This window comes from Nymphalis io, chromosome 16 (assembly GCF_905147045.1).
Source record: "Nymphalis io chromosome 16, ilAglIoxx1.1, whole genome shotgun sequence".
In the NCBI taxonomy this organism is placed as follows: Eukaryota; Metazoa; Arthropoda; class Insecta; order Lepidoptera; family Nymphalidae; genus Nymphalis; species Nymphalis io.
The window spans coordinates 89,540-110,901 of record NC_065903.1 but is presented as its reverse complement, the minus strand read 5'-3'; the positions used below and the strand labels follow the sequence as shown (position 1 = coordinate 110,901).

Here is a 21,362-nt window from a genome sequence, read left to right as displayed (position 1 = left end):
CAACATGGGGGTTCTACCCCCAAATTTGGGGGGAGTCAAGATGTTCAAGTGAATTTTTTTAGGGGGTACATTTATTTAAGGGGGCTATTATTCAAGATTTTTTTACCTTAAAAAACGTACGACTCTACAATTTATGTTAAGCCTCGAACGCAACCAACAAACTAAACCAAATATAAACTCCAAGCGTGGCAAATTGAAATATCAAAAAACTATAATATATTGAGATTGAAATAATCAGCTCAACAGACAGCGTGCTTGTGCAAAACGTAGGAGATCCGGGCTTCGATTTCTGGCCACTGAATGGAAAATAAAAATCGTTTAATTTCATTGTTATCATCATTAATATTATTAGGTTATTAATTAATGTATATAAATGTGTAAAGTGCACCCGTATGAATACAAAAGCTATTTTATACTACTTGAATGTATTCTTAATTTATATTTGAAATTACCTCTCAAACCGAGTGTACAACAAAAATGTAGGGATTCCTAATCGATATTTAGAGGAATTTGAAGATGGTCCTCGGGGGAATATTCCGTAGGAGTTGGCGTCACTGATACAGTTGTCACTTGACAGTTGCTGTCCGTGTATATTTGAGAGTGGTTGTGTGATTTTAAATTTATTTTAGTTTAGTTTCGTCTTTCTTGGTTATCAGACCTTTTATGAATTGAATAATAATTAATTCAAAAGGTTTGCTTTATATAATTGTTTTATATCCAACCATCCGTGTTATTATCTTCTGAAAATTACAAACAGCAAAGATGCAAGAAACCGTTACAAATACAAACGAGAGGAAATCTTTATTTTCTTCTTTCTTGGAAGTCCTCGAAGCCCGAGAAAAGCAAGCTCAAGCTGATAGACAAATACAAGAGGAAAAATATCAGAGAAGAACACAAAGAATTTACGATTTTCATGGTAAATACAATAAAATACAAAACTGCTCTTTATAAACTATGTTTTTTAAATTTGTTGTCATTAGAATGCAATGTGAAATTAATAAATCTGAGTAAAATCGCAGTATTAACTTTACTAATGAAAAAGAGTAATCCTCCTCTATATTAGGCATTTCAATTTTTAAAAAAAATATTTTTTATTATTATTTGTTGTTGGCAAAAACCTAAAATTTTAACAAGTACTAGTTATATTATTTCTTATACATATATATATATATGTATATTAAAAATTTTGTTTGTTTATTATGTAGTTATTTAAATGTTACTGGTCACTAATGTTTATTGAATTTCTGTAATAAATATGTCATGTCATGTCTGTCTTATATTTTTTTTTTTTATGAAATAGGTAAGCTGATAAGAAAATAGGCCATCGGATGGTAAGTGGTCACCGTCGTGCAAAGACACTGGTGCTGTAAGAAATATTGACTAATCCTTAAATTTTAAATGCACCACTAATCTTGGAAATTAAGTAGTCATGTAGCTTTTGGCTCTAGTTATACTAGCTCAGTCTCATTCACCCTTTAAACTGAATCACAGTGATACTGAGTGTTGCTGTTGCAGTACTGAGTGTGCGGTTGGCTGGCTAGATGTATATGATAATAATGCTTCAATAACATTTTCTTGCCACAGGTAAATTACAATGAACTTAGGAGTCATTTAAAGTGTTTTGGAAGCGGCATAGGATTATATAGATACATATCTTCTTTGACTTGTGTAATGGGGAGGAGCTGCAATCTGTACTACAAAAAATTATTATGATGACTTTACTTAGTGTACCTTCTCAGACCGCCAACAACGTGATGCAGTGGAATTGCGGCGGTGCCTAGATTATGTGTCACAGCACGCACACGTGCTGGAGTCTGTGCTGCGCAGCGCTTCAGGAGAGGGCGTACCGCTCTCGGCGGCGTTGGTCCGCCAAGCGGCCGCGCTGCAGCGCTGCATGGCGCAGTGCGTGGCCAACGCGTCCCGCATCCGACACCTGCTCACAGCCGCGCACCAGCCTCAGATGGACACCATGCTCGCTAAAATGGTAAGTTTGTTTGATCCAAAAGGTCACATCCATGTGACTTATACATACTGAAAAATTATCAAAATAAAATGAAAACTATATATATAAAAAAATTTACAATGACAAAGGATAGCAATTTTAAAAGCGGAATTTTGACAAAACAGATTGAAATATTGAACCAAGATAAATGTAAAGTCAAAATAATGACAATCCCATTTCTTGGTAACACTTTCTTAGCTATTAAGACATTGATTATAAGATTATTCCTACATCCCTGAAGGTAATTTGAATCTCACCGGATTTAAACTCACTACTTTCATGTAAGAGCCGTGTACATTAGTTTAAAACAAGGTGGCATTGGTCCTAGTTGAAGTAATTACTTCACCGCGAAATTGTCCAAAGGGTTAGGATCGAACCTATGACTTTTACATAGCTGGGTGGCCCGTAAACCACTGCGATATTGACGCCTTAGAAACTCAAACTACATACAAACAGACATAACTGTCTGTATATAAGAATGTTTTAAAAGAAAACAAAGTAAAATCTGCGGTAGAGTAAATAATTTACGCAGCTTATATATTTATTACAGAAGGGCGGAGGTACGACAATGTATTATGTTCAAAGAATTAAAAATACCTTAAAGTAATCTTGTTTCAAATGTATTCCACAAAAACAATTTAATTATGTTTTACTCTGTTCATAATTCATTTACATAAGTCATTCAGACGAATACAGTTCATATAATTAGACTAAAATATTGAATGTGACACATGCCGTATTAGATCGAATTAAATAATATGCTCTTGTTCAGTCATCTGATATTTGTAGGCGGACAAAAGTTATTCATATAACTTCGTTCGTGTTTAAGATAATGAATAAATCTTTATAACACATTATAATAAAATAAACGTATAAGGTCGAATCTAAATGTTTCCGTATAAGCTCGAAAAATTTATAATTATAATTATACATACGATTGTAATTCAGTTTATTCCTTTACTTATAATCGGTATATAATTATACGTATAGTTGTAGGCATAGATCTGAGCTTTAATTTCATCAAGGGTGGTACAATATTACAAGAAAATCAATATTAATAGATGGTAGGTACAATAAAAAAAATCGACCTAATAAAAAAAACAGTTGCTTTTTTGTACCTATATTTGTTATTATACTATCTATTTATATATTCATTTGTTTTTACGTTATCGCTTATCATAAAAACGAATGGCCCAAGTTTGGTGAAACCAAATACTTTTTGTAGACTTTCTAAGAAAGCTTACATCCTGCAAGAGCGATCAGCTGCATATAACAATATAAATGAGTTTTGTTTACTTTAAAGTGCAATTCACACTTCATACAAATTGATAAAACATATTTATCAAGAACATTAAAAATCGATTTGACAAGTGTCGCATCATTTCGTGTCATAAAAATTGGAGGAAAATGATTCATGTGATGAAGCGAGAAGTTAGCGAGAGAAAGTCTCCTTTGTCACGTCATGTTCATTTGTTTTAGGTGACGATTGTGATTGCGAGAGTCGCATTCGTCGTGTAATCTACTTATATAGTTAATGTTTGCATCTATTGTCGCTTTTTATTTCCGAATGGCATCCGAACTTACAAGATTTTATCAATAAATAGTAATAAATAATAATATAAACAAATATTATAATACTGTTACTACTGTTCGAGCTAAGCTGCTCGTATGTACGTGGACTGTACCTCTCCACTTTCGTACAGTCTTTTTCAGGTGTTCATTGAAATATTTCATGAATACATACAAGAGTGTATACTAGTATGTAACTATCTCTAAAACTACTAGTCCAAATTTTACAACTACCTACCGCGTATCTGTTGTAGTTTCGGCAACATTCACTTGAAAACCGCGCACGGACCGGCGACTTACCGCTTTATCATATCTGTATTGTTGTTCAGGTGTAGGTTGGTTTGTGTCTAGACTCGAAGATCCACATTAAAATTTAAATACCATCTCAAGAAGCGCAATGTATTTATTATATATTTACAAAAATATATCTAAAAGTTTCGAATGACACTAAGATTTATATGGATCTAAAACATCGCACACGCACGAGTGTCAATTGCGGCACTTGCTTGTTGCGAAGTCCTAATTCGTTCATAATTCATATACATGGGGTCGTATTTTATATATGCCCGAATTATTACGTTTCGTTACTTATTATATTTGCAGGAAAGTCATCTTCTAATATAATTTAAATATAGCGATCTATATTTACATCCGGGGTTTGTGCAGACTCAATAACCAGCTGGTAACCAGCTGGTTATTGAGTCTGAGTCTTGTATTGCTAATTTTGCAAGCTATGTCGGTGACTCCGGTTCTTTTCCGGATAATCTCATTTCTGATCTTATCATCAGTTAGTGTCCACGTTTCGGCACCGTATGTCATGGCAGGTAAGACGCATTGGTTGAAGACTTTCGTCAAAGACGAAAGACGACGAAGACGAAAGAAATCTATTATAGATAATTTTAATCTTGGAACTCTAAAACGTTTTTTGAGATGTTTAGACAAAGTGACAAAAGAAGAACCTAAATTTGCTTCGCAGCATTTACAACAATATTATGTAATCAAAATTTACGTTAAATAACAATAATAAATAAGAATACTATTATTCATGTTTTAATTTTATAACACGGTTTTGAAACACTCATTAGTGGAGAAGTCGTAATAGTTGCCTAAGCGTGGCACTTACTTAAGTCGGTCGCTTCTAAAGATCTAAATACTTAAGTCTCATCCTCGTCTCACGGCAGACAGTCTGTACATCAACTCGAGCACAATGAACACTTTGTTGTGCTTTGATTTTTATCCATTATTTTCTAACACGTCAATTGATTCCACATTATCATTTTCAACCCAAAAGCTTCGGTTTCAAATTGTCGCAATATGCTTCTGAAAATTAATGTTTTTTTTTATTTGTTCTACATGTTAGCCTTTCTGATCTGTCTGTATAGAAACTCGTTCGGATTGTTTCTAGACTTCCCATAAATCGATTAACTAACTTTCTACTATGGAAGTGGTATTCCACTCGTACTAGGTTTTATTTACTTCAACTACACATACATACTAAAAGTATGTGTGTATGTGTAGTACTATTCCCAAATAACAAAGTAATTATAATAGATCATTAAAAAAGATTAAAAGCTAAACTCTTATCGTATGTAGTACTACTTTAAAACGCAATTGCAATATTTGATCGCCACTTGTGAAGCTATATAAGCTTGCAATAAATCACATTCATAAAAACAAGGTTTTATATACAAAATTTCATGTCTATGCTGTTGACCGTTAAGGAGTCTGGAGCCAATCCTAGATGAAGAATCGGATCATGCTTACCATATGAATGCATTGTCACCGGAACTGAACCAACATGTAAAATTTCAACTCCATAGGATAAGAGGAAGCAAAACTTGATCTTAAAGAAATAACAAACATTGCAAGTTAAATGATAGCTCGAAGAAAGATTAAATTCGATACTGCGATAATATCGATATTAGCGAGCACGCGGACACCTGGAGGTCCCACTGCGTGTAAATAAATAAATGAATCAGAATCATACGAAATGTTCCCACGTTATAGCAACGAACTGTAAATGATGTTTTAACAAAGTGGTATTGTTAAGCGTTCTCACTATTGAATCTTTTTGTTTGTAAGATCGCGCGTCCTTAATGTCAGCTGGCTGTTTAATGAAATGCCTTTACACTGCACGAGTAATCGTTGTGTAAGGTTTACTTCCACGTTCATAACAATTACTTCATCAAATCACTTTGTTCATAATGCGAGCTAAGTTACTGCATTCTGCAAACTTGAAAACCTACTAACTTTAATCGCTATTTTGATGCGTGTTTTCTTCAAATGTTATCAAGCAAGACCGACGGGGGATTAATCTATTGAATTCAGTTCGTTAACAGGTGCTCGGTCGTGTTAGTTCTGTAAAGTGTAGTGTGGAGTGATTTAGAGATGTGTGACGATAACAAATTACTTGTAACATTGTTTTGTTGATACATAATTGGCGGTCGTTGCCTTGAAGCACTACCGCTGTAAAAACTGGCTCCATTAGTTTTTACTATTTTTTCCCACACGGTTACTGATGGAAATCGCATTGTTAATAGTTTACGTCGGTTTTTTGTCGCGCACCTATTTAAGACTATTTTTGTGAGTTTTTTTATATTACGCACAACGCGCTTACGATGACTTTGAAAAAATAACGCACCCGGATTGCATGAAAACATACATAAATGTTCTATTTGACTATTGAATTTATTAATATGTCGGAATTTACTTTAAAATCCATATCAATGATACGATCTCGTTTGTATTTTTTCTTCATGCAACCGAGTTCAATAGTCGGATCAACATCGACGTAGCATTTATGTGCACATTAGTACGAGAGTTACTACGCACTTACTTGTAATTTTATAACCATTGCATTACTGTGTACTCGCTGTTCTCTTTTGTTAAACTAAGCTATGTCATTTGGTGCTATTTGTTTAACTGTGTTAACTTTAACATATATAAAACCTGTTTTTAAACAACCTGAACACATTAAATTTTATTTGTATTTATTTTTTACCAGGCATGAAGGTACAATATATTGTGTATTGTTTTTTTTTTAAATCTATTTATCAGCTTTTTTAGTTTAAAAAAATTAGCAGCTTTAAAACTACACTAAGCGTTGGCCTCATTCGCAATAACATGCCATCAAATATTTCTATTTTCTCACAAGAGCACGAGCCGCCGAGTTTCCTTCAACACGTTAGTTTTTGCAATACGAGCAAGTACGCCGCGTGTTACGAGTTACGACATCGCAGTCAATATTACGTGCACGTTAGTACCGCTCGGCGTAGTTGTAACATACTATGTTATTCATTGATGGAATATATCCAAATAGAAATAAAGTAAAAAGTATGAAAGTAATGACGTAAGAATTGTCCTTTAAACTTCGTTATTAATTTATGTAATAAGTGCAGTCTAATAGTTTTCGTCACCACAGAATACCTTGTTTCTGAACGAAGATGTAAGAAATATCGATCGATCTCTCCATAAACAAACATAAACGTATTTATAATTTGTGTTTTGTTAAAAAATAAATAAAAATATATGTTATTTCCTATTTTTATTTGCTTTAGCTAGTTTAAATCGGAGTGTACTAGATACTAGGCCGGTAAGCACGGTTGCGGGTTCCATCGGCTTCCAGTGCTGGCCCCGCTGCGCCGCTAGCCCGAGGGCGACGACCCTCATTACTCCCGCGGAATCACTTGATTATCCTCGCCCGCGCATACAATTTTTCACACTCACTCACTTAAATCATTCGCCTTCATTGCTCACGATTACACCTCATTCACGGACGCATGTTGCTGTAATTGTATTTGCGATGTTTCATCAGCTTCTTTGAAATGGACCGCGTTGCGACTTAAGGTCGTTGCAAAATTCTAAGCACTACAAACGTATTGCAAATCATCGAACGCTTTTTGTAAGTCTTCTAACGTCAATATTTCAATAAACGTGAGGACTTTTTTGTATTTCTTTAATTTTATATGAAACGGTAATGTCCTCCGGTCCGATTTTGTTTACGGCAGCCATCTTTAGGCGAGACTAGCCAACCTCGCTGAACATGTTTAACACAAGTTCACTCAATGATAGGACAACAAATCTGACCCAACCAAAATGAGTTGAGAAACAAGACTATCGTCGTTACGTACTTTCCGAAGCATGGGAGCATTATCTCTGTACACTTTTAGATTCCAGTCTGCCACTGAATTTTTCGAAAGAAAGGTGCTTAAACCTAATCGGGATCTACAGCCTTATAAATTGGCTACTAAACCAACGAGGCAGATACGAGATTGCAGATTATGTCTGGAACATTCTATTATGTTATGTCCTATGTAAAGCGTTATCAGATATTAAGAGAATAAAAAGTCAGACGGTGTGTATTAACATGGAGTTTCTTTAAAAGATTCAAGTCCACATTTAATTTTCTATTTGAATAAGTAAAAATTTTGAGCTTAAAGGACGAATATAGGTCTTGTACTGAGGTTAAAACAGACTCGGAAAATATCTCGTAATACTAAATATAAACAGTTAACGATTCTCCAGTAAAAATTGAAAACGGTAATTACATCGTTAATTTGTTCTAATGGTTATAATTCAAGCGTATATTGCGAACGGAACGTGATCGTTCACCAGTAGCTCGTGACCGTTTCAAGATCGCGTCGAAGATTAAAACTATTAAGCGCTTAGCACATTATAAACGCTGGCACTGCGCACTGGACACTTAACAGTGATCATAGCATTGGTCATTATTGGTATTGTGGTCAAGGGGACAATTTCTGGTACATATATCAATGTGTTACGATTGCTTACACTGGAGTGAACTGGTTGTTAAATCAAACATTAAATGACAGATGCTAATGTAAGATTTTCTAACGCTCATATGTCCCGTCAATATAATAAAATATAACCGTCCTCACATCGTGAATGCGAAGTCAACACTAAATTAGTTAATTTAGCATGTGCTCAGTGGCCGTGGTTACGGGAAACATTTGTACATATAAAGTAGAATAAGTGATGATTTGCGTCCTCACAGACGGTATCGCATAGTTTCATTACCGATTGACACAAATACACCAAAACTTGGTTAAGATAATCGGTACCAATAACTTGTAAGACTTAAAATGATGACTTGAAAAGATGTAAAACTACCGCTGTCTCACTATCACACCTACATAGGTATGATAGGATATAGTTGGTGGTCGGTGGATTTGATTTACTTAGTGTTGTTATGTTACGGCTTAAAGTGGCAGTGTAACTACAGCTCCCAAAGTTGGTGGCACATTGGCGATGTGAGGAATGGTAATATTCCTTAAGGCGGCCATTATCATTCGCCCGCCTGCAAACTAAAAAAATTTATATAAAAAAATATGTATGGGATATATTTAGTATATATTTATTTTTTTGTTTTGATGAAATAATTGTCCCATCTTTATATACGCCTAGCAAACCGGCGAGCGGGGAGCAGTAATAAATTTTATAAATAAGTTATGTCTCAGTGATTATAACAATCCTACGTAATGTTCGCATTTCGTTTTCTTCGTTATAATTTAGTTTTACTGTCCCGGTAAAGAATGCGCACTAACCGGTATCGAATACAGCGATACGCTTAGCCAGTATATAAATTTTAAATATTGTTTCAATAGTTGTAACAGTTTCTGCTACAATTGAAAAACTTTTTCAAGACTTAATCAACTTATTTGCTTGTCGCATTTTCTTGTAGTTTTTGTTAAAATCTTAGCTTTGACAAAACTTATTTAACAAATATTCATTGTAACGTTATTGCATAATCTCGTTCGGCTTGAATAATACCGAACATTAAGTAGAGCAATTTTCAAAAGGAAATATGAAAACTAGTGTAGTGGTTAATGTATACTGAACGTCGGCTCCGGCGCGACAGCGGCGAGAGGCAAATTATTTACTCCTCGTAAAATTATCGATGTACACATTTTTTTACGCATGTGACATACCTATACCTGCTTTATATATTCATTAACATTGATGTTTTGGATATATTGTTTATTTTCAATTAGGATGTAGACAGAACGATTTGCGAGTCTGCGGGAGCGGGACCCCTCAGTGTCGCCTCGTGGAGGGCAACGGTCATCGAGGATGTAGGGTGAGCGATGAAATCACATGCGTTCGCCAATTAAGCGTGCGGGCAATTGAGTCGACAGCAATTATGCCGTTAACACGATAATGTCTCACGCTCGCCGCCGCCGTCGCGCTGGAGCGACTGATTGATCGCTGACACGTGACACGAGACAGGTGGCTCATGCTATTACATTGTACCAACAAAAATATATATTATACAAATTTCAATATATTCTACATAAAATACATGCTAATAATAGAAAATAATAAAATACTTACGATAAATAGTCTAATAGCGAGACGTGGGACGTGGTTTGTTTTAGCGATCTTATTTAAAAAAACACGTAGTTTCATATAGTTACACAAATTACAGGCCGATGTTTGTTACATGGAAGTGATATTTCGGCTTTGACGTCGTTGATTAGAGCTCAATGAAGTCATTTATTGTCTGTTTAATGGTAGAGGCTGGTGCCGCTCCGGCCGCGACCGGTGCCAAGTGCCAACACTCGGGGAGTCGTCGACCGTCGCGCCAGGACTTTGTTGTCTCCGAGTCTCGACGAGACACGTCTAGCCGTAGTCTGATTTCATATTGCACATCTCAAAATTGCATTTTAAATTGAATGCGTATGAATTACCATTATCTCATTTGTAGCTAAGTATGTAGAAACAAGACAGATATGATTGTCTGAAACATAATCCGCCGCGCGTAGTTTTGGCCATCTTATGTACGCAATTATGTTCTCGGAGCGAAACTTTGTAATTTATTGCTCAGGAACTATACCGACTTTTTCGGCCTTTTGTTCATTCTTTATATTATTTCCTATTAACATTTTCCTCTCGTGATCTTTTTCATTTTTTGTATGTTACGTTGTTTTTCTTTAATTTTCCGACACTAGACTATTTATTCTTATTAAAAACTTTCGTGGAACACAAGTGAAGTCTTACAAACCTTTCTAGTCCTTTAGTTTCTATGTTGTAGTGGTTAAAGAGTAATCGATCCGGTTGCCTTTATTGGAGACAAATTTAAATTTGATTACCGCGCTGATAGCTCAATACAAAATAAGAAATTTGATACGATAATCGATTAAACAGTACTTACTAATATAAATAACACGGTTACACTCACTGATGTTCGACATGCAAACACACAAACAGTTCACCCACCTTCGCGTCGTTTACGAAGCGCCAGATACAAACGTTCTCAATAAGATATCTCACGGTCAACTGTAAACATTACTAATCCAACGATAACGCGATTTTATCTGTTATCGCATCGAGTTTAATTAAAACAGAGACAGTGATACGGAACTCATTGTCATCACTCGGATCGTTAGTATAGACTGTTCAACAGGTTAGCGACCCCGAGGTGTCGACATCAATCATTCCACGGTCACTATCTGATCGGGTCGACTAAACCGGGGTCAATTGTTGATGTATCGCGGCCTTGTAAAATTCTTCACGTAGCTTTGACTTCACTTTAAACTGTTGCTGGTCGATTCGAACATAATAATAATATAATCCTGGGACATTTTTCACACACGGCCATCTGGTCCCAAATTAAGCTTGTACAAAGCTTGTGTTATGGAAACCAGACAACTGATATACTACATATACTACTTTTCTTTTGTAAATACATACTTATATAGGTAATTTCACCCAGACTCAGGACAAACATACATGTTCATGCACACAAATGTCTATCCTGGGTAGGAATTGAACCCACAACCTACGGCGTGAAAGGCAAGTATCTACCAACCACGCCAACCGGTTCGTCCCATAATAAAAATAATAATGTTGATATCAATGTAGTAGTGTTTGATGGTAATTTAAATTTGTTCAAATAATAATTGCAAACGTACGTGGGTGGGAAAGTCTGTAACCGTTGCAGACCGTGTTACACTTTCACACCTTCAGTAATAGAAAAGGATTCAATTAGATAGCATCAGTATCAATAGCCGATCCCGATTAAAATGCGTCGACGCAACCTTGCACTGTCACTTTTAAATGCAAAGCAAGCGCGTGTGAAGTCCAGTGTCCGCCGTTTAATGACTGCGTCAACGTTTCTTTGTGAATTTAATTAAATCAACATTGCATTATAAAATTGTAGCAGCAGAAAAGAAAAGCAGCGAGTGAAATCCATTTGCGTGATTTAGATTCATTCGTCATTTAGCGACTCGACAAATACTGTCGTTTCATCTCCATTACGATCGAATTAAAGGTAGGAGTGACTCATATGTATTAACTTTCATAATATACCGTTAAGGTCCGAAAGATGTATCCGCGTTTCGGGTCGGATTAACGTGTCGACGTGTAACAGTCGTTCGACACAACGGATACGCTCTGTTAAAGGCGACGGTAAAAGCAAAACAGCGTTACAATCAAATATGATGGCAATTGTAATATCTCGTGCATGGGATTTGCATGTATACGGAAATTACCTTTCTAACGGCGCGGGCGGCGCGTCGTGCGGAGGCATTGTTCGCCTAATCGGTGAAAGCACAGGACGGCCTCCGCTGCGTCCCGGACTCGCGGGAACTTCGCCCCTCGGATCGTACTATTTTTACATGTTAAATGTTACTTCTTAACGATTGTACGATTTTTTTTTTAATATGAAGTCAAATAAACATATAACAATGAATGTTCATGTAACGAGAACATGTTTTGCGCATCATCTGATATTAGACGCGTTTTCCTGTGGTTTGGTGAAAGTCATGCCAATATATTATACATAGAAAAGTTTCTACCTAGAAAGTTTGTTTGTCTGAGACCATATGAGTGTTATTATTACTAGACCGCTGCCTTATGATGTGTATTATAACGTTTTCAGAACGTATAGACGTTAGTCTGGGAAGAGGTACGTCTATGTGATATTATATACGAGACAGAATATAATAATAAAGCAGGGGTTTTCCTTTAACAGATTTTTAAGATTTTAAATAGATGTGACGACAGAATCCTTTATAGACACGCGAGTTTTTGAATTGTATATGAATTTATATGTACATATAGATCCATAATAAATAACCTATTACTTTTAAAGAATACATTCGAATATCTCTACCCGGTGGTGGGGCTGGTAGGTTGTGGATGGTTGAGGCTCGTCATCAATCACCGCTAGACACACTGTATTTCGATTTAAATGGCGAGTGCGCCCTAACAACGGGCACAAGTAGTATGACGTCTTAGGACTCACGTTAGCGGCACGGGCGCGGCGACGGTGCCAGGAGTGGCCCGCATCCCTGCAGTGGCGATTTCTGTGGACGTTACTTCCATTTTCTTACTTTTAATTATTCTTGTTGATAAATCTGCTAGATCGAAATTAAAGATTACATTATGTCTCTGTTACCGTACTAGAACAGTACAGTGTCTGATAAATAAAAGTGGGTCGCGCCGTATCTCTCCTGAATTCGCAATCTCGTGATAAACATGTTTGTCCACACGACTGATTCGGTCAGTGTCGCGTGCTATTGTGTATCTGTTTTGGGTTTACTTGCGATTAGTGATTACATTATTTTGGTTATCTTTGTTTCTTAATTAATCACTACAATTACTTTTGAAAACGTATGTATACAATATGGTTATTTTAGAAGAATAACATAAGCTACATAAATAATATACATTCAATTGGTCGCTTCCTTCGCATTTCATCAGTCATGACTTCACGAGTTAGTATAACATAAAATTTAATGGGGAATGACTAAACACTTTAATATAGTTGTCATATAATAACCGGATCATCACACACTATTATAATATCTTAAAAGTTAATACAGTGAGGTCAAATTATTATAGGATCAAAGAGCCGAGCCAGCCTGCCAGTTCGAGGTTAATTAAGAGGTCAACACGCGCCGTGATACATTTTGCAAGTTTAAATGAATTATTTAAACAAAATACATATTTTTGTAAAATCGCGTATTGGGACAAAATAATTACCTGAAACGGTTTAAACGTAGTTGTAAGAATATTTCAAAAGCTCTTAATCACAGATGGAACATGCGTGGAGGTGTGAGGGGGGGGGGGGACGGGGGAGACGCGCGACACAGTTCGATGGTCCTTAACCTTGCTCCGACGCTGACCCAATTTTCTCCGTCACATGACGGCCACGAAATTTTGCATTTACATCAAATGAAATTAGGTAATTTTATCCAATGAGAATGTTACAAAAACTTTTAAATCATAATTTTACAAGATTAATTAAAAGTAAATTAATCTTCGGATTAGCAAATGTTCCATTTGTTACAAAATACAATATTAGATCGCTACTAACAAGATTGTTTCGTCGTAATCGTTTTAATAGTAAAATATATTTCAGCTACGACAAATGCAATATAGATACTAAAACGAACACTAACCCGCTTGAAATAAATAATTCTACATGCGAGACTTTGTTTGAATCATCATCAAAAAAATGCTCCTCGACAAATAAAAATGTTTTTTAATTCAAATTTTCCCAATAATAATTTTGTGCCCGCACGTTTAGTGGGTGCCCCGTGTTCTCCGTGTAATGTGAGAGGGAGCGGGAGCGTGGCGCTCGTGACGTCGCCTGTTGTTTGTGTTCCGTCACGCGTGGGGGTCCTGACTATTGTGCTAACTAACACTAACGCTCATTCGCAGCACTGGGTGCTTAACCTGTTTTGTTTCGAGCATGTTACTTCTCGCGCAGAGGTACATGCTGCATCCTCATCTTTATACACATATAATCTTCCGAACTCGTTATTGAGGTTAACGTTTGAAGCCATTCAATCCGAACGCCTGTGTTGAGATCCTTATGTCATAGTTTATTGTTCTGTTTGTGCGCTCTGCTTGAACGGCCGTATATTAATATTCAGATCCGTCGGTGACCTCTTTTTATTAGTCGAGACATTTTTCGGTTTCTGTAAATGAAACTCCGTGAGGAAGCCTTATTACTAATTAATATACCATAAACACAGTGGCGGATTTACCAACAGGCTGAGTAGGCTTCAGCCTAGGGCGGCAGAGTTTTGGGGCGGCAAATTTGACGGTTCAAAGAAATCAAAAAGATTTCTTCTTGAAGGTTTTCTGATGTTTTACAGATAGAAGTCGGCAACACATTTTGCCGGTGACTTGTCATTGTACATTGAACGGTGCAGCAAAGTTCCACATTCTAGAGGAAAATAGTCAGTGTAGTGTGTAATAATTATAAAGTAACTTGTAAAAAATATAGATGAAATCAGCAGTAAAATAAAAATAAAACAATCTGCTTCTGCTAGGTTCTGTTTGTGTTCTGTCAAGTACGCGGTTTTATCCTGTTAAACTCCGAAAACTTCTAAACAAGTCTTCTTTTAAAACGATTGGTCTTGTACGTATTCAAAAAATATAGGAAGCATTATATTATGGAAAAACAGTTGAGAAGCCTACGCCAAGCAGCGGCGGGACACACCATGCTGATTAAAATAATACTAAAATAAAGTAAAATTAAAAAAATTGCCAAAATAGGTCTTAAGAGAGCAAAGCATGGATATCAATTTAATTAGCTTTAATTCATACTACCAAATATACTATTATATATTACTACTATACTACCAAACTACTACTACTGCTACTAATATTCATACTACCAGATATCTACAGAATATTTCGTTTAAACGTTAGCGAATCGCATGTTGTTTAGCTGGGAGGCGAGAAGGATGGATTCATTGAATGTCTAAATTTGATCAGCGTCATCGTTATATCGGTCATAGTAACAGGATCGCGTCGCGGCCTGACCGATTGACCCACTGCTAAGGCTCTTATGGTTCTTTCTACACTTATTTAATGTCTGAGTAACTTTGATTTTTATAAAAACAAATACAAGTGAAGGTAAATAACGGCACCATTCGAGTAATCGAGTCTTAAGTGCACGTCCCAAACTTACCTCACGTACTCTCATGTATCAATCAATGGATTATTATTTCTTTATGGTTTCTTTAAAATGTGGGTTAAAGAAATGTCAATTAATCCATCATCATAGTATCATCGAGATGACATCAGCCTAGCGCAGCCGAAATAGTGCAGCGACCGCGCATCGCGGCCCTGACCGTCACAGCTATTTATACGCGCACGCGCACGCGCCGCGCGCAACTGGTTACGCATGCCGCGTAACAGGAAGTATTCCGCGCGCAGCTTTTACACTATTTAGTCTTTTTAAATCTATTTCGGTATCTTTTTGTGCATTTTTGGAAAGATAAAGCAAACATTCAACCTTATTTAGGAGATGAAAAGAAATTATCAAAATACGAAAACTGTGTAACTGTTTAATTGCGCTTACTTTTATTGTATTAGTAACAACTGTGTACCATCAATTATTTCATGCAGAACGAGCTTGACCTCACTCATAATTCATTTATATGAGTATCTATTCAAAAAATAATTATTATATTAAGTTATTCCATATCTTTTAATTTTAATGATAATGTTCATTTTAATTTTAACGTAGTAGGTACACGTGAAAGACAAATTATTTTCAATAAAAACTTGATTAATTACTAAATATATTTTGTGAGGTCGTCGACTGGAATGATTAATTAATTTTTTTAAGGTGAGGAACCTTAACAAAGAGGGATTTTTCAATGATAAATAATTATATTAATATCCCTCATGGGGCGTTTTATGTGGATTAATATGATTGCAATGCCAATTTGTATTGTACGGTTAGTTTATAATGTTTCATTTTCTATAGCGACCAATAAGTACTTTTGTTTTCGCTAACATAATATTTCTCAGATAGTTCCGTTTATTTATAATCGAAAACACTTTTAATTGAAACGATCTTCATATTAAACTAATACTTTACACAAAAATACAAACATAGGAATATGTTTGCTTATGTTAAAGTTACTTCGTAGACTCGTTTTAATTAACCAAGATTATTTGTAGTGTGACTAAAGTCAGCGTTGACCTGATTTGTGGTGTCCGACAACACCGACGCCGGGGAAGGGAGTCGTGTAACGCGACACCGGGAGGTGCTCGTGGTCGTGCGGCTTCGCGACCACCGCGGGCCCTCGGCCCACGTCGCTCGCTCGATACGCGACACACGTGCCTCCTATCTGTGCCATTTAGGTTACATATAGATTATATTTTTACTATATATTACCTTACATTTCATCTCGTGCTTAACGGTAAAGAAAAATTTCGCGAGGAAACCTGTACGTGTCGGATATCACTCTACCACACATGTATCCACCAACTCCAGCCCTAAGAATCTCAGGAGAACCTCGAGGGAGTGGTGGCCTTGGTTAGCAGTGGAAAATTAAGGGGCCACCCCCGTTAATACGTTACATTAGGCCAAAACCTCATTAAAGCTTTTAAAATTGAAATATTTGTTGTACAACAGTATTTTAATTATTCGGTTATTATATTATGGACGTAATAATATCACGTTAAAAGCAAAATAAAATAAAATCGTCGTGTCGTAGTTTCCTATGATATCAAAATGTTCGATAAAGACGTGTTACTGGGAGACGAGCGCGCTGGTGGCCGACGGCAGATGTCATATTTTATTTTAGGATCGTTGCCGGTGTGTCTGACGCGGCCGAGGCTCCATTCAGCTACAACACGCTAATTGTACGCACAGACATTATGTACTCCCGATAAACAGTCATGACTTCCGCATTAGGAAACGCGTTAAACTTGTGCGGATTCTTTGAATCGGACAATATAAACAAAAGAACGCGAACATTAATAACAACAATAACTACTACTACTCAGTTACTGCTGAGCCCTCGTGTACAGCTCTTACGCTTGTAATGGAACTAAATATAAACCAAACACTAATATTATAAAGACGTGTGTCTGCTTAGTTCGTCTTTACGGATTCACTCAAAAACTACTAACCCGATAGTTATATAACTTTCACAACCTACCATCGTAATATAATGTTATGGCTACTATGTATTGTGTGTCGCAGGAGGCAGAGCTCAGCACATGGACAGCGTTCCTGCAGCGCGCCGTCGATGCCACGTACAACACGGAGGTGGTCATAGACAACGTGCAAAATCTTATTGGTGAGCTAAACGCATTATGATATTTTATGAAGAGGAAAATCATGGCTAACGTCTTCCTTTTACTGACCATTGTAAGTTATTCAAAAAGTAATTTATCACTTGTCCATTTAAGAACGAATGTAACAATGTCTTATGAATTTCAATAGTATCTACTTCTGTGACCAATCGGCTGTCGAGGACAGGCACGTTCAATTTTTAATAAAATAAAATTGCAGCGGAGCAAAAGCGATGCGTGCGCGAGGTGTCAGCGAGTAGCGTGTTCACATCACTGTGTGGTGCGAGTGCGAGCGGAGCAGTGGCCGAGGGCGAAGCGGGCGCGGAGGCTGCAGCGGATGCGGAGGAGACGCAAGCGGCGCGTTCGCCCGTCGGCCGACGCGTGCTTTCCGCGGCCTGCAGTACTCCCATCGCACGCGACTAGCCCCCGCCCCCGCCTCCGCCCCCGCCGCCTGCGCGCCCGACCCTCGCCGCGCTGTGCTGTGCGCTGTGCCCCGCCCACACTCGTTCTACAAACTTACTCTCGCTCTAAAATCATCATCATCAATTCTGTAATCAGATCGTCTGGTCGGGCCGACTGAAAACTTTTTATGAATTAATAATTATATTACGAGCATCGATAACTCTCGAGTGTCGACGATCGAATCGATTCCGAAGTGATGTCGCGAGAGGTCTCGACCGCCGCCTCGACGATCAGTTCGACGACAAGATATTGTAGCCGGGCGAGGAGCGTGTCTGTGTGCCTGCGAGCGACGTCGACGTCGACGTCGACGCGACACGTTCAACGATCAAAACCCATAGTGTGCAAATGTATCGGAATCGTTTAAGAAATAAATTATCGGGTTATATCTGGACATGAGCGAATAATATTTATAGAGACGTGCAGAGTTCCCGCGTCGCGACACTCCGTCTCGCGAGACATCTGCGGTGTCGAGTTTCCGAGTAAACGTAGTGGCTGACGAAGTGGCCGCGAGTCGGGTTTCTCTCCGGGAATGTTTCGTTTCCGCTCAGACGACTTATAGAAAAACCTTAATTAATCACAGTATACCTTTACGAGTGAGTGGTTACGTTTTTCTATAATGTAATCATTTATATGTCTCAACCCGTACGCCTGCGTTCCGTTGACGGCGTCTCGTGCTTAAAACGACGATGACTCGGACGGGTGGCGTTGGGAATACTTGAAATAAATATAATTCTCGTTCGAAGCTTGAGTCGAAAGCACATTATAGTCGCCACTTGTATCGTATCGTATCGAAGCTTTTAGTCGCTAGGACGTCATAGTTATAAACCAATGCACGAAGATTCGCCCGGACCGAGGTTTGGATGACGGACGTACAAAGAGGTGTTACTCCACTGCCTTATCACGTGTGTTCAATTCGCGCAAACTGCCGAATATATCGTTTGTATCTTTATATTATATAATTCATAGATATAGCGGTCGCAGGTGTCTTTGATACTTTTGCCTCGATAGTGTTTTTAAATATTTTATATTACTCTTATACGCATTTATCCTAATCAAACGTACTCGTGCTTTTGTGTCGTATGAGCGATTGTAGTTGATGTAACCGCTGCCTTTGGCGCGCACGCTGATGTTGAGCAGCCGAGCCACGAGCGATCATTGTGTACGTTACGTTTAGAAATTGCATGTCGTAGTATTCAGTTCTGTTTCATCGCTGTCTACGAAACCATACAAACTTGCGTATTGTCATGTAAGTATCGAATATCGTTCTGATGTTAAGCTTTTTTTATTAAAACACTTATTCATGCTCACTATTGTGCCGTTAGGAGGCGTGTACAAGGAAAATCTTTCATATAACAATTTTCGAATGACCTGTTACATTAGTTAAAAATTGTATATTACAAATTGTAAAAAATATATTATAACTATATAAATATGTACGTATTTTCAAAGCGAAACATAAAATGGAAAAACTCGCAATATATTGTTACGTTCGCGCCGGGCCGCCCCGCACCGGGCGGTAGAACGGTTCACAACTTATATTAAATGTATTATAATCTCCTGACTGCCTCGTTGGTCTAGTGGCTTGATGTAAGGCCGCAGACCCGGAGGTCCTGGGTTCAATTCCCAGGTCGGGCCAATAGAAAGTTATTAGGTTTTTCTGTCAGAAAATTCTCAGTAGCAGCCCGGAGTCTTAAAGTTCAAGCCGTTGGTCCTGCGCCTGAACTCTTTCCGGTCTTGTCGGATTGTCGTCCCATCGGATTGTGAGAGTTAGGGAATAAAGAGTGCACCTGTGTTTGCGCACACACTTGTGCACTATAATATCTCCTGCGTAGTTGGCTAATCTCTTGAGATTGGCCGCCGTGGCCGGAATCGGTCTGGAGGACATTATTATTATAGTCTTCTATATATCTGATAAGTAAGTTATTCGCGCGCATTGCCTTCGATATTACATTTAGGGCATACATACGTTATGTGGTTGAAATACGAGTAGCTGTTCGATTTATATAATGAATTTGAAGTTTTGGGTGAATGTTTGAATCGTTAATCGTTTTAAACTACATGTTGACGCGCTACACACGTCGCGTGTCCACAATTTGCCTTGGTGTGAATTTCTGTGTGTGTGTCATTTTTACTTTATCTACGCAGCAAGTTCTCTTTTGCACACACCGAACTGGTATATTGCCTACTCTTGGTTCGGACGTAATACTTCCTGGAATTTTGAATGTTATTGTAATGGTTTAATTAAACGCTTGCTTTTACTTTTAAAGTTTTAATTATAAATGATCATTAGCGATGCACTCCGCCTTCCCGCGTCGATCGCTGCTGTTCGCTGTGCACTTTGAAATGTTTACTTTCGTGTCTTATTTTACTTGAACTGAATAATGTGAGACATTAATGAATCGGTAAGAAGACAATCGCCATTGTGTATGTAAAAGAGCATTTTTCAATTGCAATAAATGTCATTTATTATAATAGGTACGGTGTATATGACGGTGGCCAAATTTTCATTAGCTATTCGGGATAGTCTCGATGTCGTGTGATATCTACCTCTGTATTTTAAGATATTGACGAGTGAACGCCGTCTCGCTTCCCGCGTCTCTGTGTCAGCGAGGGAGTGTATGAGCTAAATATATTTAAGTATTATGTAAAGTTCATTTCCATAGAATTCGTGCAAAGTATAGTACATATATGTTTAAATTAATTAATACTGGGCCTTCCTGTATACTATGTACGTAACATAGTGTTTGTTTAATTGGCCGCTCGAATCTTTGTACGCATTGTATTGAAAGGAACCGTACTCACGTACGCTGTAATTTAAGGGAGCCTTGTGTCGGCTCCGAATTTGGATACATACGAAGTATTTTTAATATATATGAAATGTTGTAGTTGTTGGAGTCGCGTATCTCGTATATCGAGAGTGTACTACTCTCGATATCGACGCCCGGCCGAGGTGCATGTTGTTATATTCACTCACATTAGTGAACATTGAATGTTTATCGAGACCCGGTTGTTGCTCTTGTTGTGTGACGCGTCATACGAAATATTTTAATGACTAGCTGTTAATCTTTTATTGCTTTTTTCGACTAAATCGTTTATTCTACCGTTGTATTGTACAGAGAGTAGCTCGAATATTGTAACTGTAACCGTGTTGGATGACATTTTATATAAATTCTTAAGTGTTTGTTCTTGATATGAATTGTTAAAATTGTAAACTTTTGTATTTTACGGATTAGACAATAGTGGTTCGTGTAAAACACAG

The 21,362-nt window shown here is 37.4% G+C and overlaps 1 protein-coding gene across 1 annotated transcript; it reads left to right on the top strand.

Moving 5' to 3' along the window:
• Positions 1 to 591: 591 nt before the first annotated feature.
• On the top strand, positions 592 to 20,854 carry LOC126774105 (uncharacterized). Its single transcript, XM_050495435.1, has 4 exons — positions 592 to 916; positions 1,740 to 1,984; positions 17,550 to 17,646; positions 17,862 to 20,854. The coding sequence occupies exons 1-4, from the start codon at positions 763 to 765 to the stop codon at positions 18,062 to 18,064; spliced, it is 699 nt and encodes a 232-aa protein (XP_050351392.1). The 5' UTR covers positions 592 to 762; the 3' UTR covers positions 18,065 to 20,854.
• The last annotated feature ends 508 nt before the right edge of the window (positions 20,855 to 21,362 follow it).